This window comes from Colletes gigas, unplaced genomic scaffold (genome assembly GCF_013123115.1).
Source record: "Colletes gigas isolate AHSC1104 unplaced genomic scaffold, ASM1312311v1 Colletes_gigas_Sc00006, whole genome shotgun sequence".
NCBI lineage: Eukaryota > Metazoa > Arthropoda > Insecta > Hymenoptera > Colletidae > Colletes > Colletes gigas.
The window spans coordinates 6,354,744-6,378,982 of NW_025106635.1; the positions used below are offsets into that span (position 1 = coordinate 6,354,744).

General features: G+C 47.0%; 1 protein-coding gene across 2 annotated transcripts in view; it reads left to right on the top strand.

Annotated features, from left to right (window-relative positions):
* Positions 1-354: 354 nt before the first annotated feature.
* LOC122395934 (homeotic protein ultrabithorax-like) overlaps positions 355-24,239 on the top strand; it is a 106,801-nt gene continuing 82,916 nt past the window's right edge. For both annotated transcript variants that reach the window (XM_043393877.1, XM_043393878.1), the window contains exon 1: positions 355-1,033. In XM_043393877.1, coding sequence (XP_043249812.1) covers positions 355-1,033 — 679 coding nt within the window. The remainder of the gene's footprint in view (positions 1,034-24,239) is intronic.

The window sequence follows — 24,239 nt, forward strand, 5'->3', positions numbered from 1 at the left end:
GCGGTTTAATGCCCATTTGCTCGTCCCTCGTCGACTCTGTCACCTGTCGCCGCTCGCGTCAAACAGCGTATCGGTTCACGAGACGCGAGGCGTCCGCCACTCGCCCGCCTTTTGGCGCCAATCAGCTGAACACGGAACAGAAAACAGTAATCGTATCCCGTGGAACGATCGGACCTAACCCGAGATAAATCGGGTCGGAGCATGGACTAGTATCGGTCGACTAGCCGCGTGTGCTCGACGCCTTTTATTCGAAGCAACGAACAGTTCTCTACGGAGGTGATTGCTTCCCTTGTACGCTTTGGTTATCCTCGAGTGCCGGTGTTTCAGTGCAAGTGATTCAAAATACCCGGGATAATGAACTCGTATTTTGAGCAGACTGCGGGTGGCTTCTACGGAAGCCACCACCATCAGGCAGGGGCTGCCAGTCAGCATCACGATCCAGCTACAGCAGCTGCCTATCGAAGTTTCCCTCTTGGCCTGGGAATGTCACCTTACGCATCCACGCAACATCATCATCACACCTCGTCTTCGTTGGGAATACATCCTGGCGGTGGTACCAACACGAGGCCACCCCAGGACTCGCCGTACGACGCGAGCGTCGCTACGGCTTGCAAGCTCTATTCAACGACACCCGAGGCGACTGGTCACACCACGTCCTCGTACTCGACCACAGCAACGAAAGATTGCAAGCAACAGGATCAAGCAGCGGCTCATCAGAATGGCTACGCCGCCGTGATGGCAGCCGCGGCTGTCAAGGACGTTTGGCAGTCAGCGACCTCGGGAGCTAACAGCCAGAGCAATTCGGTCGTACGTCCTTCCGCGTGTACCCCAGAAGGCACGAGGGTTGGTAGCTACGGTGGTCTCGTAGGCGGTGATCCAGCATCGAGTCCTGGTAACAACAGTTCCTCGAGGTCCCTCACGTCGTCCTGGAACACCTGCAGTCTGAACTCGTCCGCGAGCCAACCGGTTGCCACGCAACTACATCAGCAAGCCACCGCGAACCATACCTTCTACCCCTGGATGGCTATAGCAGGTGAGTTTACATTCATAAGATCGTTCTCTCTCTGGAACGGTCTCTCTGTCTTTGTCGCGCAACGATTATCATAACAGCCGTGATGAAATATAGAAGCGACACGAGTGCTTAGGGGAGAGAGCACCAGTCGGTAGAGTAAGGCCACGTGGTCGGGAAAGGCGTGGTGGATCGAGTTTACTCGTGCTGTCTTCGGTCAGACTAAATCGTGTTCAACGTTTCACGGTCAACGCACGAATTACGTGAAAGACGCACGTTTATCAAACGCATTAGTTTTTCCATCTTGTACTTAGCATACCTCGTTTCCAATTCCACTGTATTTAACGAGAGATCGATGGGGATTTAACGGGGAAACTGGACGTCTCGCCTCCGCGTTCGCGGAGGGATCGAAACAAATCATTCCCTCCGCTGGTTCCACTCTGAAAAATGGAAGACACGTTGTATACAATCGTCGAATGTAAGGTCGAAACTGGTCGTAGTAATTTTTTTTTGGCTGACTCTATTTGTGCGTCGATTGAAATACGACGTATCCGTCATGAAGCGTAGCCGAGATAACGGATTTATAGTCTCCGGTGGACTAAAAATATTCCGTTGCCTTCTGCGCGAATGAATGCACTGCGTGCGTGTCCGCCTGCCTGACTGCCGGGGGTTGTTAATAACTAACCCGCTCGTGTGAAAGCGACGTGCAAAGTGACACCTCGAGTTATCATTAATATGCGCACGTGACTCTGTATACTTCTTTTGAGCGCCGCGTATGCCAGCCGTCGTTGAAAAATAACATGGTCTCTATTTTAGAATCGAGAGGAACCGCCTTGCTAAAAGAACCTCTTCCTACGTCTTAGCTTTATGTTACGAAGTTAGGCGACTAAATACGTGGGACGTTCGATGTAGAAAGACATTTGTTGCCCGTTACTTACGTCCGTTTAAAATTCTTCTAGTTTAAAAAGGAGGACGTCGATCGAACGATTCGGTTGCACGTATCCAAAGTTTATGTCCTTACGTTGTAAACGTCAGATCGTGGAAAATCGGTCGTGGAGCGCGATAAAGTTACGTCTGGTGGATAGGTAGAATGGAGTCAAGTGCGTGTAAAATCGTTGGGTACGTCGAGTATAATGGGGAAGCCCTCGTCCAATTGGGGTTCAAGTGCCTTCCTCGTCGTACTCACCCCTCCGGAACCCCGAATTCCGGTAGTCAGCTGTTTCTAGCGATGTCTTTGTCCCTCCCAAGTGAAGAGGATCCCTAGTAGCCTCTCGCTTTGTCGTAGGTAGATATATAATCACCGGGACCTCTCACAAGTTCTTTCTCGCTTTTCGATCGCCGCCTCTTTTCCACCAACTCCGCTGGATCCTTAGACTGTTCGTCTTGGTTCCTCGATCCTTTTTCTGCCTGGTCCCGTTCCGCTCGCTCCCGCGAGCTTCTTTCTCTAGCCTCCTTCTCGCGCCCTACAGTCCGGTTTCAGGCCCGCCTATATTTTTTCTTCCTGCTCGACCATGCGAGGTCCTCTCCCTTTATGCATACAAGGGTGTAGGGATTATTTTATGAGCTCTCGTGACGTAGGCGCGTGCTTATTCAAAGACAAGAAGAAACGGGATTTTATTGAACGAACCTTTATTCTTTACGTCTTCTATAAATACTAAATCCCATCGCCGAGAGAGAATTTAATGTTCGGAAGGCGCGATGTTCTTGTCTCGTTTAACACTACTTTTGGATGCCCGCGTTTTTCGATCGGGCAAAAAGATCCCCGTATTCCTTAATCAGCTTCTTTGGTCTTTCATTCAGCATCTGAAACAGATTTACGATCAATGAACAGGCTGGTCGGATCGAGGGGAAAGTGGTTTTGCATTTCCCTGGTGTTTGCCAGAGAAACGGAAGATATAATCGTTTCGATTATGAGTTGCAAATCGTGTCGACGATGCGGCGGAATGCGGCGATCGTAGGAGGAATCGTAGGAACGGGAAAAGGCAATTGATCGGCTTGCGCTCTCGTGGAACAGGTTCTATGTGCTTCGCGGATCGAAAGTCGTTGACTCATTTCGCACTCGCGCCGGCAAGTGCTCTTCAGTGTTGCTAGTACAAGCGATACACGCGCGTAGGAAAATTTATCGATACAGGATTATGGATTATTTCATCGTAGATTAAAGTCTGCGGGTAAATATAGAGCCATCAACGTGTATACCGGCATTCGTTGCACTGGCCTATAATAAATAATTTGGTTTTATCGTCATGCACGCGGAGAACCAATCCGTCGAGACACTGTTACTACTACCAGCGCGTGTATAGCCTGCACCGTAAAAACACGAGGTCGGTACAGATGATAAACAACGATTTATAATGTTTAGAGCGTGAAAAAGTTCACCGTCCTCGTACCTCGATAAAATGTATACTTCGCTTACTCATACGATACTCCAATCTTATACTTCTGAAAGCTGTGATTATCAAAAACAGACTCCTTTATTTATGGATACGTACGATCTGGAAAATATATTCCAATGGTTTTTAAACTTTAATCGACGTAAAAACAATCCATTTCTATGTGTTACGCTAGTTTGAAATCCTATATATCCCCAACGTAATCTTTCAATCGTGGGAGAACTTTGTTCCGTCTCGGATTGTCCCTTTCGGTATGCGAATTTTTTTTTTAATCGTTATCGGAAATAATAAATGCCACGCTGTATCTATAGTATGATTTATTACGCCCGTAACAGTATTTACGTTAACGTCTCTGCTAAGTGTGCAATAAGTGATTGCGGTAGCGATTATGCCGCCCAAATCGCACAAATCAGCGAGCGATAGACACGGTATCATTAAGTTCGTTTTATTGCAGATCGGTGTTACGGGAACACGATCTCGAGACACATTAACGGTCGAATACGCATGCGTACGAGAGCACGATCGTCGAAGAAACTTGATTACGCGGAATGCATTTGTATCATTGCCGTGATAAACATCAAAGGGAACACGCGGTTGAAATTCATTGTGATTTATGACGGCAGCGTAGCGTCGGTATCGCCACCGTTTTCAGATGTAAATGTCTCCTCCGTTAATGTTCGGTAATGAAGTAATATAATGCTATCGAGAGTGTAATGAATCGTTATAGATACGCGCAGTTTTATTTTAATAGACATTTATTTAGATAACATCGACGAGTTGCCAACGCGCGTACACCACGACCGTCCCGCGGATGATCGAGCGGGTTGGTTAGTTTTATCGAATTCCTTTCCGTACTAGCGGGTAATTCTCAAGACGCATCGTCCGGTTCACAAAAGGCTTTTATACCGTGCCGTATCACTTTCGGGGCTGTTTTCAAACGCGAGCGAAATTTATGGCACCTCATTGAAGGGTCCGCTGCGTCTATGGGGTAATTAGAGGGCGTGAAGACGGAGCTTCGAATACTATCTCTACACCCCGTGGTTCATTTATTCCTGCGAAAGTACCTCGTTTCCCCGTGGCTTTCCTCAGAATGTTAATTCTTGTTTCGCGTTACCCTGTCTCGCAACGTTGAGAAAAAAGCGACGTCAGATCGATTAAAGAACTCGACCCTATTCTGTCACGAAATCTACCTATCGGGAGGATTTTGTTACACCTAAATTGAGCCCCAAAAAAACAATACGAAAGAATCAATGTAGAACAAATAGAAATTAATCGTAAATGTTAAACGAAAAGAATCGTTCAGTAATTCAAGACTACTCCGCGTTTGATAGTTTGTCCGCAGCCAACAAAGTCCCTAAATTGATTAGAAAAATGCGAAGTACGTGTTGGAATTTTAACGACCCAGGCGTGTTTTCTTGTTCCTTTTTTGATTTACGTGCGTCGATATCGCGTCGTTACGGCGATCTTTATTGGGCGGCTCGTCTAGCCCCGGCGCTGTGTACGAAAGGATAGAGCTAACAAACCTTGAACTCTTGTGCCGAAGCGGCCGGAGGTTCCCGCGTAAAAGCCACGTGGTCTCTCCCGCCACTCTCTCGAGTTGGAAACGAGTATGGTGCTACTCCACGATACGACGGTTGCCAGTAGGTGTTACGTACCTCGGGGAGCAACCTCGTTCAATATAAACCAGCTAGGAACAACGCTGTAACCGTAACGTTGACGTTTACGACGACGAAATCGTGGCTCGGCTCGTTTACCCCTCCTCCTTATGTGCCTCCACGCTTACCGCTATCGTCGCTGCGAGGGCTCGTCGGTAATACAGAGCACATATCTTCGTGTGTATCGACCAAGATCGTTCCGCGTCCCTCCTTCGTGTGTGGTAGGAATGTTTCGCTGGAACAGAACACGGGCAAGTTCATTGTACAAATCATTTATGGGCTGGCGTTTTTTTACTGATTCGTTTCACGCGAGGTTCTAATTACCAGCAACCGTCTACGGGAATTGTCTCGTAAATTATACATTTACGCATTTTTTTTTTTTTTTTTTTTGCCACCATTTTCATCCTCGTTTTCCCCTCGTCGTCCATTATTCCGATCGGTTTCGTTGTACGACGAGACTCTGAAAAACATTTATCGATCAATCGCGCGGCTCGTAGCACGCACCCGAAGGTGTACTTCGGCGCTTTGGAGGCATACCTTAATGGCTGACGAACATGGCCGAGTGTACTTTCTATCTTGATGTCCGATCCCAGTTTCTGACCGTGCTGTTTCCGTTGCGTAATCCCCGCGACGTTTTTACGAACCATTTAAGGCACCAATTTACAATCGGAAAATTGAAAAGATTGGTTCGTGGCGGAGTTGCGTTGAATATAGGCGTGCGTGTTGCACGCCCGTGACCAAGTGGTTCAGCCTCTACTACCTATAGAGGTGTACGAGCGGGTTTCGAAGTGTGCGCGCGTACGAGCGCGCGTGTGTCAGTGCGCGAACACCAACGCGCCACGACCTAAAGAGGCAACCCAAGTAGGTAGGTGCGTTCATCGTGCATGAAGGATCCACAGACCCTTTCCATGTGTTGCTCCGTTGGCCCGGATGGAGGATGACGTACGAGCCTCTCCGTATGACTTACTACGCCCTTTTCCCTTCTCCACGCCCGCCGCTTCTGCGTACTGTTCGCTCGAAAAACATTCGAGCCTCGAAAAATTATGTGCCCCATCACATTTGATCGGAGGTCTCCCCGCTACTTGCGCACCGAATTCCTTGAATACTATCCGAAACGTCTTCCGTCATCTGTTTTGCGGGACGCTGTAAATTGTTTTCTTTTCTTTGAAACTTGATCGACATAATGCATGCCGCTGACGTAACGTTAGAGTCACAGAATGCGAAGTACCCGCTTTTTAACGCGTTTGCCACCACCTGTTATGGACGTGTTATACACCGGTTCTCACCAGTAACCATTCTCACGTATACACCCACAGCGATGGTGTTTTATTTCATAACAAAATTCTTGCATAGACAGTCTTCGGTTGGATATTTTATGATGTGGCGAACAAGATTCTAATCGATAAAAATTAGACTCGTGGCTCAAATTGGTTATGGAAAAGGGTGACATTCATTTTGCTGGCTAGTACTACCAGTTTTTATGTTATCCGAACAGTCGATCAATCCGATATAGAGGGAAATGTTCTGGATAAGTAGTTCGATATTTCTAATGGTACATATTTGAGAAAATTACGGCCTTGTTACGCACCATTTTGTCAATTGATTTTCAATTTATGCTCGTTAACGGGGACAAGGAGGACGTATTGTTGCAAAAAGTGGTGTATCCAGGCCGACACAGTGAGATAAATTGCCGGAGAACCGTGTCATTAAAACTAATTGTAAAGATCGATCAAAATGTATCGGGATGTTTGCAATTTGCATAAACCCCGCCGCATAATTTCACCGCAACCGAGTATCGTCAATCAATTTTTATACTTTCGGTGCGTTATAACGCGAAAACCTTGAAGGTACTAATCACGGGTGTTGGGGATTCACCGCATGAAAGTGTAATTTCTGATCGGCGGAATCACTTACATCCTGTCTCACGTTTTTCTGCCGACAACTCGGCCGCCACTCGTAAACACGAGTAATGTTATTTCACGCTATTGGCAAACGGCGGGGCAATGTTAAGAGTGAGTTTTACGTGTGTAAAATAATTGCAATAGACATTCGACACGATCTACTGCCAGTCGCAGCCGAACATTGCTTCGCGCAGCTACCGTAACACATAAAAATCCGTTTACATTGGTTATTGCATATGCTCGGGAGGCGGCAAACCGTTCAACAATCGTGTTTAGAGGAAGATGCAAATGGGCATCGAGAACACTGTAATATAACGCCGTAAAACCTCCATTCAACGAACAGAATTCACTGATCCCATATTAGTACATCCACGAATTAAATGCTGTTACGTGCATTCATTTTTATCGTTTGAATTGCGACTGTTACGGCTTCGAACTTTAAATTACCAAGGAGCACTCGGTAAATCATCAAGTCCTTCGAAGTGGAGATTTTGAAGAAACGTTTCCACGCGAACGAGAGCAGCGAGGATGATGAACGATTACAAGATAAACGAAGCGATATTAGCGCGGCGATGTTGCGCCGGTATCTCGTGCTAAAATCGAAAAGATGATGCTCGTTACACGTGTTTCTCGGTCGCGAGCGACGATGGAGTCCGCGAGTGACGGGATCCGTGTCTTTATCGAGACGTGGCCCACCAGTGGTAAACAATAGGAATGGTTTATTTCGTGTCTACGAGCTGCGAGAGAAGGAAAAGAAACCGAGGAACGTGAGTCGGCGCGTAACGCGCGCGAGCAAGCGAGGCATAGGCGGTGATCGCACGTTCGGCCGGCAGCGTACCGGCTGCCTGCCTACCAGGGTTCTCAATTTGATGGACGAGCTGTTCGCATGTACGAGCGCCGCGCTAGCTCGCCTTTATACACCCGGCAACGGGCCGTACGCTATCTCGCTGTTTTGCAAATTTCATGCGGGAGGAGTTATCGCCCTCGCGGCCAGGATTAATCCTCTCGCTGTGTACCGTTGTCGTTAGCGGCAATTTATCAATTACGCCACGGCGTTTCTGAGATTGTTTCCGAAAGCAGAGTGCGGCTTCCCCCCTGTCCGACGGATAAATTGTCATCGATGGCCACCGCGGACACGAGTTCGGGCGGGAAAAATATGGCCACGAGGAAACGGGGGGGAATCCCGTCGAAACGATAAACGAGGAATTAAATCAGAGAGGAAATCGGCTCGAGCGGAGATTTCAAGGCTGCTGACAGCAGAAACGCCGCGCTTTTGATTGGTTCGGCTTCTTGCTCAGTCTATATAGCAGACTGCCATTTCGCTGCTCCGGGCTGAGATAATGCATACTTTGGATCGGCCGCGCTTCGTAGGCACGAAGAACGTGTTTAGGTGCTCGACGATCGGAACGACTACACCGGCAGACAAAGGATACGTATACCTATGGCCGCAAGGAAGGATGGGTACAAGGCAAAATAATTGAATCGAAAAGTGTTCCTGCTCACGTTTTTGCGGAATACTCGCCCGTGCTCGAAGATGAAGATGTAGCTCGTATATATCGGTGTATTCGTTCGCTGCTGAAAGCCTGGGCCGTGGCATCGGGATAAAATGATCGCGAAAAAAAGAAAAAATGAATACCCCGGCCACGGACGTCGACGATTCTCGAGGATGTTTAACAGAATCGCCCGACACGCAGTATGTTTTTTAATTAGGCGCTCATTAAACCGTCGAGGAACACGTTCCTCCGATCGTCTGTCCCACGATAAAACCAACAATCTACATCGGCTGGCTAAACGTTTCTTCTTTCCATCGATCTTCCATCGCGCTGTTACTTAGGGATTCGACGCGATGCCTCGTCGTCTACGTGGAACTCGTTGAAATCGATGATCGTCGGCGCATCGGGCGGCTGTATCGCACCGTTTCCATCAACCGGCCACGAGAAAAGAATATGTCGGGCTGTCCGTAGAGAATATTCGATCCGTTTCTTCGCCTCCGCTCGGCCGTTCTTTGCCGCGTTCTAGCGCCATCTGCGCGACGTGCACTCGCCGCGATTGGCCCTGTATTCAATTAATACGCGTCGATGTAATCAGGGGCCCCGTTGATACTGCAAATAGACTCGGACGTTCATAACTCACGCAACAGTTTTTGCGGCCAGAGACCTGCCTACAGCTCTCTACCGTCTGCCTGGATGGGACGGCCATTACATACAGCACCTGCCACTCTGACTGCGACCCGGCCACAATGCTCTTACGCTACCGGCCCTCTTGCCTTCTTCATTCCGGTCAGGTCTCGACGACTCCAAGGGGCACGACCGTAAGAAAGTTATGAATATCGAGCATCGGCTAATTGCCAGTGACACCGATACACTTTTATCGGCTCCGATGTGAACCGGGACACCCTGACCCGCGCGTCAAAATCGCGAAATTCATTCGTATACATAGTCAGCAGGACTAAGGAACTAGAACAATTGATTCTCAAGGAAGGAATTTAAGTTCGTTGGGTCCGAAGAACGCCATTTTCCTCCAGATCGTTACCCCATTGCTCATCGATGTGTTTTCATATTTGCCCAAGACAACGACACGCCCGCGATTAATATTTATTTACCCGCGACCGTGCACGGTCCTTTTCCTTTCTCGTTTTTTACTCCATTCGGTCGATTTCACGCGCAAAAGTTGTTATGCGCCGAGCGGCATAAGTCACCGCGCGCGGCTTTATGCGAGAACTAAATCGAAACGTTTGCGTACCCATTTATTTCGTAGCTATTGACCGCCGACGCGGGTGGGAAAGGACGACGGGCATAACTCATCCACCTGAAACCTCTTGACCTTTTAAAATAATCGCTCGATCGTCGCTCCGCGCGGTCTCGCCGCGGAACGAAAATTTCTTAATTTCACCGCCTCTTTCCCGTCGTACGCGTCCGATGATGTACGATTCGATCTCGCATTTTTTTAAACGGTCGTACATAAACGGTTCTCGGGGCCGCGGCTCTCTCTCGCCCTCCGCGCCTAACCGCGTACAACCGTTATTACCTGCCGGCCATGTTAATCGCGTTGTTCGGACGTTAATAGAGAGACACGCATTCGACGATCGGGCTGTCGGTTCGTTCGTCCGCCATGAATATTCGCGACGAGCGGCGTTTTCGGTGGCCCCCGTGGACGCCGCGAGAAAAAAGTAACGAGCGTCGGGACGCATGAGAAATCGCACGGCCCGATCGACGAAATTTAATTAATTTTCTCGGAGCGCCACCGAATTCCAGATGCATGAATCACGCTCATCGACACTGCACTCATGCTCAATGAATACTTTATACACGGCGTATGGCGCCGTTGGCGGGGGTGGGGGTGGGGACGGAGGAGGGGTTCGGAGGGAGGGGAGTTCTAATCTTGGCGTCCTTTTTGTGCCACTAAAAACGTACGACGATCATTCGTCCGTGGCGAAATTACGCATTCGTCACGTGCGCGCGCGGGACTGCGCGTTTGTTTTATCGGTATGCGTAGACTGCGTGCATCGGTGGGCTGAGCGAGACGGGGAAAAGAGCACCGACAACATTATCCCGCGATTAAGAGTCTCGGTTAAGAACCGTATAACTCAGCGACATTACGCGGGTAACCGTTCGACGAATATCAACGCAATACATCGTGTACGAGCGTGTTTCTCTCTCGTAACTGAGCGTGTATTCGTGCGGGCGGCCCCGCGCGCGTTGCACGAGATCGCGACGCGTGGAAAAGTTATGACGTATTACCTTCGCGACGTATTTATTAAACGGCGGGAAACGATATTAGGCCGGCGTGAACGGACATTATGAGGTTAGGTACGGACAAGCGTTTGTTGTGCACCATTAGCTCGAGAAATTTACGGCTACCGTAACCGGTGTCGCTCTCGGCGCGGCCACGATTTTTCTCCCTCCCTCGCTCGCTCCTCCACGCCCCACCTTTTCCGTATTCCCCTCCACGATCGTCTCTCTCTCTCACACAACCTTCTCTCTCTCTCTCTTTCTCTCGCCGATACTTTTCCACGCCGGTTCGTTCCACATTGTAGTCCCGTTTTCCTGCTCGTAACGCGGCGATAAGCGCGAATCGTTCGGCAGGACCTTGAAGATTTTGTAACAAGAAGGCGCATGCAGACGAGATCACGGCGTCGGTAATTCCACGTAACGCCGTAATAATAGCTGTGTGCGATCGGGGAACGTGCGTGCCTTTTCGGAGCTTGCTCTCGCGCCTTTGTTCCGCGAACGGGGAATCCAGATTTCGACGAATCTCGAATTTCGGAAGGGAGTCGCGATGGTGCGGCAGATTGCATAGTCGAACAAATTTATTTTTAATATTTCATAGTGCCAGATTAGAATGAAACGAGGAGAATGACGTAGAATTGGAATGACGCAGAGAGCGGTGGAGTAGTAATGAAAATATTTTGCCAGAATGATCGGTACACATTACTACGTCGTAATAATAGCTCTACGTCTACGAACGCGCGTGCTTTTTCCGAGCATGTGCTCCAAACATTTGTTCAGCGATCTCTTAAACTCTATTTCGACGAGCACGAGGTTCGACGATCGCAGGAAAGTGTAACGCGCTCGCGATGCAAATCGCGGAAAGAATCGATCAAACGAGTGGGCTCGATTTCCTTTTGCCCGGGGAGAGGGAGGAGGGGAGAGCTATATATGGGTTAATTGGACCGTAGCCCAAGGCTCGGATCGTCCGAGAGGCCCTCAAAGTCATTTTTAGAGGCCCTTACACGACTTTAATTCCCAATAAAAAATACTCCATATCCTCGTTAGGTTGTAACTTATTAAAACGCTTTTCGTGGAACTTCGATTCCAAGGCGAACGAATCACAATGCACTTCTGTGGAATGTTTATCTGTGAAATCGTAGACGCTGGTTGCTCGAAGTTGAAGTCTATATTTTCTCCAGGATCGTAGCTAGGAGGCTTAGAAGCGGGAGGACTTTTAAAATTTATTAATATTTTCGTTCGATACTAGCCTAAATAAACGGGTTTACATTAGCTATTTATTTGTACAAGTACATATTTAACATCGTTTACGCGTGAAACGAGTGCAAACATACTTTTTGAAGATGTCATAACTCTTAGGGGGGAGGCGATTGCTCCTCCCTTGGATCCGCCTCTGTAATTTCTGACAAATAGTGTTTGATCAAGAACTGACACGACTACGGCAAACATTCGAGTATATATTACAGGTAGAAAACAGGTAGAATAGAATAGCGAAGAATTTTATAAAATACTGAGACAATAAGAAATGTTTGTATATTCTATTTACAATCTACCTGTTGTCCTAAGGTAATAATACAAACGGATCGTCCGATTTTCCGACCCCTCGATTATGCGAACCAACCCTCGCCCCTATTTAGTCGGATCATCGAGGGTTGTACTCTTTTACTTGTCCATTCTGCACTAGGTACATAAACGAAAATTATTATTGCGTCAGTATTTTATACAAGCAAAATTAACTCTATCATCCTACTGCATTTGCAATGAGTTTACGTTCTTCCCTTCTTAGCTCAATTTGGTATAATACTAATTAATTCTGCACATATGATTCTTTGTCGTGATAACAAAAGGAGGTAATCGTAACAATACACCTTCAAATTGTATTTCTCCTTCGGAATGTTTGTACATCTGCTTTCCAAAATATCTTGGTAATTATGTTGCTATTCTAAATTCATTCCGAGTCGGTTTTCTCTTTCACGTTCTACTTGCGTTCAGCGACGAACGTTTGCTCGACGGCAGGTAGTACGGGATCGGGCGCTTTGTCCGTCCAATAACGAAGAGCCGCCTTGACGGAAGTCGTTGGTCAGAAAACGTAATCGACAGTGTTTCTCGTTTTGCGAGGCGAAGGTTCATTAGAACCGGCGAGATCTCGAGCGCGGCTGCGGTTATTTTTTCCACACGGAGCAGGTTTTCTCTAGGAATGCACACACGCAGTCGGTTGTTTGATTTATGGCCGCGGTTAAAAGTAGTCTTGCATCTAACCGCGTATTATATATTGCGCGCAGCGAGCTTTACGCCGGAGAGCGGTCGCCGCGCGCACCGACATTATGACGTATTTACTTGTAACGTAAATCGAAACGCCGATGAAGAAATTCCGTTTCCGGAGACGAGCGCACACGAGTCGATGCTTCTTCAGCGGTCTTGTTAATTTCTTCGTTGATGGGACAGACTCGGAACGATTCCTAGCAGTCCATTACGGGACGCCGGAACGTCCCATAATTCACGTGATCTATCGTTCGAACCTCGTGGAAAGGTTTTGAAAAATCCCAAAGTTCCGGGATGAAGAGATACTCGAGTCTAACGTCTTAGGTGTTTAAAGATTCGTACAATTATTTCGTTTGAAATACAAACGGTTGTAGAGTGTAATATCAAATGAATAATATATATATTTAGGGGGAGGTAATTGCCCCCATCGTTCCTCGTTTAGATCCGCCCCTAAACGAATGATAGTTTAGACATAGGCGTGAGTTTTACTGTTGTAACGAAGCCCTCGTTTCCAGGAAAGTATTTATTAAGTTACGTTTCGAGGTATGAATAAAATATTACAAGTTTGAAAATAAACATGTCTGCACCTTGGTTAATTATCCGACGTTCGTCTTAACGAAAGAAGTACACGTAATATGGCGGCATCGCTTGCCTATTCCGCAATTTCGTGACTGGATGGGAACTAATGTTCATAACCTTACGCATTAACATCGGTTCGAGTTTCAGAATTGTTCCGGGAACATAACCACAATAATACGGGTGCTCACGGAATTGCATTCATGAATTTTATTTGTGCGCCTGGGTTCATAGACTTTGATAAGTAGCATAAGAATAAGTATGTTTAATTAATTTATGGAAGTTCAGTTATCAATTTACTTATAATTGATTTCTTAATAAACATTTTTCTCGAAATGAGAGTTTCGTTAAAAATCAACAATGAATATTTAAGAAAAATCGACACAGGATACGGAAATTTTTCGGCGAATTTAAAAAATTTCAAATCATTCCAAAAAAATTATTTTTAGTTGCAGGGGTCAATTGCAATCATTTTTGGTCAATAGAAATACCCCCGAATTCCTACCCACTTTCGAGAAAAAAATTCGAGTAGATGTAAAATTTTTCGGCGAAATTAAAAAATTTCAAATCATTCTGAAAAAATTATTTTTAATTGCAGGGGTCAATTGCAATCATTTTTGGTCAATAGAGATACCCCCGAAATCCTATCCACTTTCGAGAAAAAAATTCTTTATCGAAAATTATAATGTGTGGCCAGAAATGTGTCTGTAATTTTAATTCATGTCTTACTTCCTGTTGCGTTCATTTCTGTAACCTGTTGTACTTTGAAATTAACTTTTACATTTTCGACATATTTTTGGACCAAGAAATACGTACCTGCTTCTCGGTTATGCTATGAATTACAGCCTGTAGCGGTCGTCTACCTGAAAGCGTGCTCCTTTTTCGGAGTGTTATTGGAGTTTATTGAATCGCTGAAAGTTCCAAGTTATCGTTTATAAGCAATTTTTAAATAATACGTTCCTGTCGATGTTACCCTTTCACGATGTTACATGCCTGACTTCGGCGTCGGCAGGTTGAAAAATATTGCACGGAGTTGCCTTGTAACGTAATATTATTATGGAAAACACGCTCGAAATGTATATTATTACTCTTATTACACGCAAGATAATAACAGGCTAGACTATATAAAATAACTCTTACCTTGAAAATTAAACTTTATACGACGTACCTCGAAAAATATGGTGTCCGTACGAGTTAGGGAGGTCAGCGTCAAGGGGTTAATCTGGTATTAATGCGAGTACAGTCACATGCAACCTGATGGCGAAAAAGGGTCGACGAATTTAAGGGCTCATAAAAGTGGACAGGAAACGTCCAGTTAATGTAAACCACGTCGAAATAATTTATAGCTTTTAGCTGCAAATTTTGTTGCAATAACATACGACCTTCGGTTCAATTATTTGACCCAATTTTAAATTACCCTACTCTTGCATGCTTTTATCCAACACCTGCTATATTCGTTCGTTTTTCACAGTAATAATTCAATGTTATATAAATTTGTTTTGTTTGTTAACGTTTATCAGGGAGGGCAAGTTTCCTAAGTATTTACGATTCGGAATAAAAACTTTTACGCGATAAATTAAGATCCCATCGGTTAGTCAGTGCGTTATTAACGCGACCTGGTTCAACATTTATTGCGTTGGGGAATAGGGCGGGGGGGAAAAAACGTGGCTCAAAAAGGGCCAGGAGAATAGACGCGAAAGTCTCGGACAGTGCCGTAATTTGCCTCGACCGGCAATAAAACTGGCAAACGGTCGCGCAGTCACGTTCGTCCTCCGATACGGACACTTTGCACAGAAGAGCGGCTCCGGGTACGAGGACTAAGCCCTCGTCGAGGCTTCCTGATACGCTCCAACGTTGCACGAACCAATAAACAGGGCTTCTATAGCGCGGAGAGGAGCAGGGACCGTTAGCCACTTTTTTTACGTGGAACAGTCATAAAACGTCCGGTCGAGCCGCGCGACAATGAACATAACTGTTACCTTTTACCTTCTTTAGACCCGCCACGAAACCCGGGGACCCGCTCTTCCGGGTTCTGGCGTCGACCGGCGTCGGGCCAGTCGGGCTCAATCCGTCGTCGATATCTCGTCTCGCCGGGCGCTTCCTCGGAACGATCGCGACGCCGTAAATTCTACTTTGTCTCGGGCTAGATCTACCGCTCGTCGATTTTTATTACCGCGCGACAAATTCGGTGCATACATTTCGGCCCGATCCAGTTTGCCCCGGGGAAGAGTGAACCCAAAGTGGAAATGTTCCGTGGAGGATGGCCGCGTCAAGAGGAAGGAACGCGAGAATTCTCGAAATTCTGATATCGCGTTCCGAGTTTCTCTCCCGTTCCCGCAACAGCGTACGGCGTGTTCGAAGCGACTCGATCTCTCGTAGTCTCGCTCGCGCCTTGGCAAAAGGAAGATATCAAACGCGATCGTAATCAGAGGAGCGCGAGCGGGAGGAACGGCCGGAGGTGAATCGTACAAATTCGATACACTTTGTACGCTATTCTTGGACAGCATCAACGCAAACGCGTTCACGCCACGCCCACGGGGATTTACGGAGGAAACTTGACGGCGTGCGAGAGTTTGCAGTTGGAAGCGTGCGGCGTTCGTCACATGCGCGACCCTGAGGAACGGGTTTCGCGAACGCCGTGGATCCGAATCCCAAGCGACGATCGTCCAGTTCGTTTCGAAAACGTCTCCGGATCCTCGTTACGCGCGCTTAGCGAGTCCATACTTATCGTTAGCCGTGTACGAGCCAAGCTGAAAGGATATCTCCGTGCGTCCTGCGAGTAACAATTTCCTCGAGTACGAACGGCCCTCCGGTTAGAAGAGGGAAACCAGTCCGGCCGGACGAGGAGAACGAAAATTCCTCTTGACGGATCGTGACATTCCCTCAACGAGAGTCGCCACTTATTGATTAACCTTGCATCAGGTTTTGCTCGTTCAATTTCCGTAATTGCGTTTCGGTCGGTTTTCTCGTTGCGCGATTACACACACGGCCGAGCGAAAATTTCAGTCGCCTCGAGAACGTTTCCCGTCGGACGGCCATCGACGATCCAACCACTGTCTTTAAGGGCTCGCCTGGCCACTTAGAAATAGTCGGTTCTTTCCGCTTTTTGCGTTTCCTCGTGCTGTCGGGACTCGAGGTACGCGTTCGTGAAATATTACGTTGACGGCTGCATAAATTGACAAAGTTGCAGAATATTCAGTACATTCGACTCGCGGCGCTTGAAAGCATTTACTGAAATTATAGTTGCCGGTTTCCACGCGACTACCTTTCTCGATTCTGTTTCGTCTGCTCGTTCTTTCTAGAAAATCAACGCTTTCCGCAACTGCGGGGCGATCTTAAAATACCCCGTCTTAAACGTATTCCGAAGAGACTTCATTTGCACCTTGGACACGTTTCATCTATATTCGATCCACCATCTGGAATGTTGAAAAGACTCGAACGCATCGACTATCCCGAGTAGGGTATAAAATTAGCGAGGACCAGGTTATTAATATACTTCATACAAATATACGTCTTAGTTGCAACTTTGCTTTGTGACTTTATTTAATGTTGAACGATACTGTACAGAAGCTCCGGCGTCGTTTATTGGTCCGTGCGGCTATCGGAGCTGCTCTGACGTCGGGAGGTCGTTGCTACGATCGATTTCATCTGCCAGATCCATCGGGACGGTTCCCGCGCGAGCTACTGAAATTCGTAACGAATTTAATGGCGCGTTGGTCGGACTAGGACGCGTATCTCGGTGCACGCGCCCGTAGGATCTCGCCTTTGGCCGCGTCCTCGCGTTCCTGGACGAATATACGGCGGTGCAGCGGGCATCGAGATTGGTATTCAGTCTGTCGATCGCTCATTACTTACTCTCCGTAACTAAAATTACACCTTTCGTCGGCGCGTCGTCTCCCACGTTCCCTCCGACGTTCGGCTTGGCGTCTCTGCACGCGCGCACGCGGCGTCCGTGCCACGGAACACGCGCGCGTGCGTCTTCCTCCGCGAGTCGACGTCGTCGTCGTCGTCGTTGTCGATATCGTTACTGTGATAACAAGCACGTGGATCGACTGGTTAGTGTCCGGCGGCCGTTCCTCCTCCGGGTGAATGCAGTCCTCCGTCCGCGCCATTCGGCGTGGCTTGGCTCTCGGGCCAACAGCCTAGCAATTTATTCGTGAAACTCTGAAATTTGCGTGAAACGAAAGTGCCGGTTTCGATAGGACGCTGCGGCGTCGGCGGGACGCTCACAGAAATTCTTCGCGGTTTTCGTGTATCCCTGTGCCCCCTTCGATTCAATATCTCTTCCTTCCCGGTTCTTGCCCCCATCGCGTACGCTTTTCTTCTACGTTTTTGCTCCGTTTCCCCGTGAGGATTTCACCGACCGGCCAGTCCTTCTTCTCGTTCGTCGTTGAATCGATTACAGAGTGTTATTTTCTCCGATGAAACGTTTCTATTAATATAAAATATGGGTAATGGTTATATAGAGCGATGTAATAAGTTTAGATTTAGGGGAGATTGCGCGGTAATGGCCTGAAGAGTTGCATTTTCGGGAATTTTTTTTTTCATATAATCAATTAAAGCACGTTAATTTATTGCTTATTACGGTTACTATATGCGCATTAAGGAGGGTGGAAAGTAATTTTTCAGTCCAGTTGATCGATCCGTTTCCGGCGTATCCATCAAAATACCCGCCCCGGCGCAATCGTTGCCGCGACGTTGACAGACCTCAAGACCGTACGGTTTATCTGATGTTGAGAACACAAAGATATTTAGAAATTAGAAGCTTACATCTGTTATTGCTGGCCAGGGATGTTTTAATTAAAGGCTCATTCATCACTGAGATATATCAGTAGTAGAATTTATTCAATCTTTTTATTACGACTTGCGTTACTCATCACGTGCAAACGTGATTTATACCACCGAACAGTAAGAAAAATTAACCAAATGTCACAGATGAAATATGGTTCGTGCGATATGTACTGCATTATTAAATAGAGCTCTTCATAGATTGACGGAGGATAACGTTCGTAATTAGTAGAAGAAAAACTGGTCGAGTCATTAACATATTCTTCTTTCTCTGTCTAAAATGTAACAAGACCATAAGTTCAGTGTATTTTTGTTATTTCACGCGCAAACTATCCCCGCGTCGATCGGTTTTCGGTATCCGAGCTAGTTCTACTCTCGACTATTTACCTTCGACAGTATTTGCCAGTAGATCCTTGGATCGGAGCACGGCAGAAACTTTAGCACGGACCTAATATCTTCTAGGCTTCGTGGACCCGTAGCAAGAGCGATCGTATCTTGAAGAGAGACTCGAGGCAGCATGGTTTCCGTAAAAAATTTCCCGTATAATGGGGGAGAACGGGGCGAAGCGCGGGAAAGTGAAAGAGAGACAAGGGAGACCGCAAGGAAGGCGGCGAAATGTAAACCAGTTATATCGTGCACCCTTTGGTTAAACTGAAACCAAGTGGTTTTATAGCACCGATCCGTCTTGCCGTGCTATAACGAGTTCGTGACTCGACATAATACGATAACCCCCTAAATGTGTTGAACTTGTACAGAATCGCGCGGGTGCTCGCCGCGAGAGAGGCGGGAAAGAACGGGGTAATAAAGAGTGCGTGGCGGAAGACAGGACAAACTGCCGACAGTGGCTCTTCTTCATCGTAGAAGGAGAAATAGCGAGCGTAAATCGCGCGAACCTAAGAATCCGGCCTCCGATCTCCGCAAAAACTAGGATCCTAACCCCCTTCCATTGAACATTTCGCGGACCTTGAAAATCGCGGTAATTTGCAGCTCTGCAAGACGCGACACTGAATCATGTCCAGTCGTCACGCTTCCGTTGGTTTCGACGGACGGTGTATAAGTTTTGAACGATAATCTAGCTTCCCCGATAGCCCAAGCGTTTCTTAAATTTACAACTTCATTCTCGAGAAGATTTCTTGGCCCGAGAGCATCGCGCGAATCGAACTCATCAAACGGGAGAGTTACTGGAAGATTCAGATAAAGATAAAATCTTCGTTGGAAAACGAAGACGAACAATTTCTCCCGCAAGAAGAACACCTTGACTCGTCGAATGAATTCTTCGGTTGAAATGAGACGGGATGACTGAGATTATGTGTCAGGACTTCCTGATCGGTTTTCGAGGGTCCACCGGAGTCTTGAGATTCCGGACGAAATCGAGCGTGTTCGGGCCGTCGAATTGATCGAGGATCCTCTTCCTGAAAAGCGCGCGCAGCGACTGTACGCGGCGATCCGGCGCTATCCGCCTCGATCTGAACGTAAGGAGCGATAAATTAATAGCCGATGATGACTATCTTAACGTATTATATTCGCACGAGACTATGGAAATTACTACAAGAAAAGGGAGGACGAGGAGCGAAGTTAATGAAGAGTATAGAGCGGAAGAGAGCGTGAATTAATAACGGTTGTTTTTCTTCGACCGTATAAAAACGCGCGTTCTCTCGTATTTTCACGTCCCGAGCAATAATTCCCGGCCAAATCGCGTTTGGGACTTTGGTGATCGATCGGTCGCGAACGAACGCAGATTACGCGGCCGATAAAAAGTTGAGCCCATTCCGTGCCCGGAACGCATTATAATTAAAACAAAGAAGAATTAAGTTACCGCGTTATCGCCGCGTTCGATCATCGGCATTAATAAACCGCTGTTATTATGATAATGCACGGCGTTGGATAGTATCTGTAGGTGTAGAATGTTTTGTAAAAAGTTTCTATACCCTTCTTATTGATTTTTATCTCCAGCCTTAATAACTCCTCTCCTATGGCTCGAGGCATTACTTTCCCGTGACATCTTGCGCGACGAGTAATGCAAAATAAACCATAAATTCTTGGTCGTGTTTCGAGTCTCTTTGCGAAGGAATTACAACCGTGTTTCTCTACACATTATAAGTTCCCTTACACTCATTCTTCCGCGCTTGTTACAAACGTTCCTCCTATTAGTCAGAGCACGCTCTTTAGCTCCTATAATAATAATAATACGTTTAATCTACGATCCAAAGAACTCATTCTTTTTGGATTAATTTGTCGAATAGTCGCTTTTAACAAAACCTGGCTGGCACTCTGTAGTCAAAAGCGGATTTCGAACCGCCATTGTGTTCTAGCTTCAACTTGGACAAAAGACAAATCCGAATTCTAACCAAATTCTAAACTAAATTTGACTCGAACATGGTTTACAGTGTTAACAGAGCAGAAGTTAAACGCTGCACTATAGTTGGGACAAAACTACTCGCTCAAGGCCAGTGATTGGTTATCCCCACCACGTCGTTCACGGTATGCCCACCGTATCGCGTGCATGTTCACGCCCCCCCGTCTTTCAAACGTACACCTAAAACGTACTTTGACAACAAAGATTTCAAACAAAATATTTATCGCGATTTTCAAGAGTTAATCTACATGTCCATTGATCCTGATGTTTCACTCTTGAAATACTCGGCAAATATTTTTTTTGTGAGAACGACAATCATCTCCAGATACATTGAGAACCACAATATCAACAAGCTTTTGTATCAAGTAAAAACGAAGAGCACTGCTCCGCGAGATTATTGAATAACGATGACTCGGCCTGGGGCCACGTCTGCCCGGGTTCTCGAGATCCTTCTCGATCGTGCCTTGGGAGAACTAAACTCGTTACTGTAAAAGAACGTCTTAGCCATACTCCTGATGACAATAATGACGATCATTACGATAACTGCGCGAACAATAATAACACGTTCGATCGCGGGAAGACGCTTTCTGTATAAGACGTCTTCGGGTAGCTTTTACGCGCCCGGCCAGACAACGAGGTTTCAATTTCACCCGATATCCGCGACTAATCGCGCGAAAACGACGCCGTTCACCGCAATTTTTGCGTCGCGAAGTCTTTTCTGGAAATTCCCGATGCAACGACTCGCCATGCCGGAAACTACGAGCGAGCAATTTGCCAGCGCATCGAACGCTGTGTGGGAATTTTAAAGTCGCTCTTTTGTATTTCGTTAACATTTTATTCCCAGCTACGTGAAAATCGTACGAATTTGGGACAAGTTGTTTCTCGAGTACCAACGGCGGATCGATTTGGGGTTATTGAAGCGTGACGGTTGGAATCTGTTCGACTGTAAATTTTCATTTAAGTTGCTCGACCTGTTCAAGTAATTCGCATTACGTATGGAACGAACCGATAAAGGAAAGTGAAATTGGTAGGAAGATCGTCTTCGGGAGAGTCGGTTGGAGGAAGGCGCGTGCGCGTTTACAGCCGATACATCGGCGAAACACGGGCATAAACATTGTTGGAAGATACGCGCACGGGGGACAAAGATGCGCGGAAAGGGAAAGAGGGCCACGGCGGAGGGGCATTAAGATGGACGGTGCCAATCGTATGCTAATAAAGCCACCTTCTATTTGGTCTTTTATCGGCTCTGGGGGAGAAGTGGCCGGTGGATGTTTTGTCGCGCGACGGACTTTCGACTCTGTCGATCGGTGTAAGGAATCGCCGCGTTTGACGAAGCGACGTGCGTTTTTCATTTGCACGAATTTGAGACGAAGATTTTCAAGACCCGTCTTGAACGCTACGGATAGATATGAGTAACAGATAGTCGCGTACGAGTGTGTTTCCAGTTTCGATCGGAGAGGAAACGGAATATTTCGTACGTTCCAATTCAATAGAATCGTCAAAAGGAGCAACATGAACGAAGGTAGCGGATAGAACCATTGTTCTGCCTACATCGTGTCCGCGAGCGTCGAGCAAATAATTTTTCTAAATCCCCCCCCCACCCGTTGCTGGCGCAGCGAGTGTTTGGAGCATTAACAATCCGAAGACGACGGCGATCTTGCGAAACGCGTGGACGTGCATCTAATGTACTCACGGAGTAGGCGCGCGAGTACACGGGAATACAGCGGACGCAGCAACCAGCAACGTATCGCGTTACATCGGGTCACGATCCCTATTATATACCTCCTTTCTTCTTTTGACGGAACAAATTATTGGAGTTATATCATTGCTAGTCGTTGGCAAGGTCGGAAGGGGAGGAACGAGGGACCCGGTTCGCCTCGATACGTTCCGTCGACGGTCCCCGATAAATTAATCACATTTTTCCGCCATCTTTGCTCTGTTCTGGTGCACTAATTATCGCGGACGCAAGACATTCGCGCACTATCTTCGTGTTCGAGTGCAAAGTTCAGCCATGGGAAACCCCTGGACTGCCTTTGTCACGTTTTCGATGGCTTCTCTCTATAGAAACAAGTTTCAGTGCTTTATGGGTCAGGAGTTCAAGTGTTCCTTAATACAGGTAAACACAAATAACATTGAACCAGAGAAGTATAGACGTCCACTCTAAAGCTCTTTCCTTCGAAGCTAGGAAAAAGTTTCCACGCTGTTTTCTATATACGGAGAAATTATTTGATTTCTAACTACCAGATTGGTTTCTCATTTCTCAATTGTTCTCTGTATTTTACGACCGCATCGTTTATTAAATTCGATCGGTGAGATTTTTGAGCGGGCCGCTTTTGACCGAATCAATAACAAGCGGGCTCGAATGCCATTTTCGGGCTCGGAAAGTTATTGGCGCGGCAGAACCATCCCGTGGCGCGGAGTCCGTCCATCACTGGTTTGCCCCCACTCTTTTGGCCGTGCGACCCTTTCTCCGGTGGGCCATAGGGCCACAGGCCCGCGGGACCCTGTTCCCCTGACCGCAGCCATCGACCGCGACGCCGCTCGGGATCGTTGCCCGTTTTTTCCCCGGATCGTCATTAAATTCGAATCCACGGCGAGCGTTACGGGATCGGTCCCCGTAGCTTTTCCGCGACCGATCGAGTTTCTCTTCGCCGCGTTCACGGTCGGGGACCCCGCGGTATCTGGGAATCGACGCGAAATTTACGAGCGGATCGATTGAAAAAGTCCTCGGGAGCGAACCGCGTCCCGTAAAAGGAGAAGCGTATATTGTACTTAACGTTAAAGGGAAATAACAGGCCATTAAGGGGAGCCGTGCATTAATGCGGCGAAATTTCGCGACGGTCGATCGTCGCCGAGTTTTCGCATCACTTTTCCCTTTGCGAACGCGACGAAGGCCGTGGAGCCTAGTAGGCATGAGCGATATTCAGACCGGTTGGCCGGAGGTTCCTCACTTGTGGCTCACCACTTAAAGTCGAACACGCATCTCATTATCCATGCCCATGGATTTAATCGTATGTCTGGCTCTGCGTGCAGGTGTGGTTAAACCTACCCCTCAATCTGACGGAATACGCTCGATTTTTGCATAATTCTACCTCCGCGCGAAGTACGCCGACCGTAGTACAAGTACGGATTGCGTTTAAATTTTTATGTAAGTTACGTAAAATAGAAAAATTGAGAGAACGAGGGAAGAAGGGGGGAATTCTCATCGTCCGGTGGACCGATTAAGCATTTAAATAATTGAAAGTAAAGGGTTCTCACACTTTAACCCTTTCGTTTTACCCGGGCAGCATTATTGTATGGACGCAACATACATATATCAACGGAACGAACACTGTGTGTTGTTACACGCTACATAACTCATCGTATCTGGGTTACAGTAAAATACCAAAACATTTATGGCTTTTTCGCCTATGATCGTACAGTGAACTTAAAATAAACAGAGCCGGGATTACAAAGTTAAAAGATGCATAAGCAAAACTCGATTTGTTAGTGGAAAGTATCGTCTTGGGCGACCGGATAACGAGACGCCATTATAATGGCGCTTCGTATCGAAAGGGTTAATGGGTTTACTTTT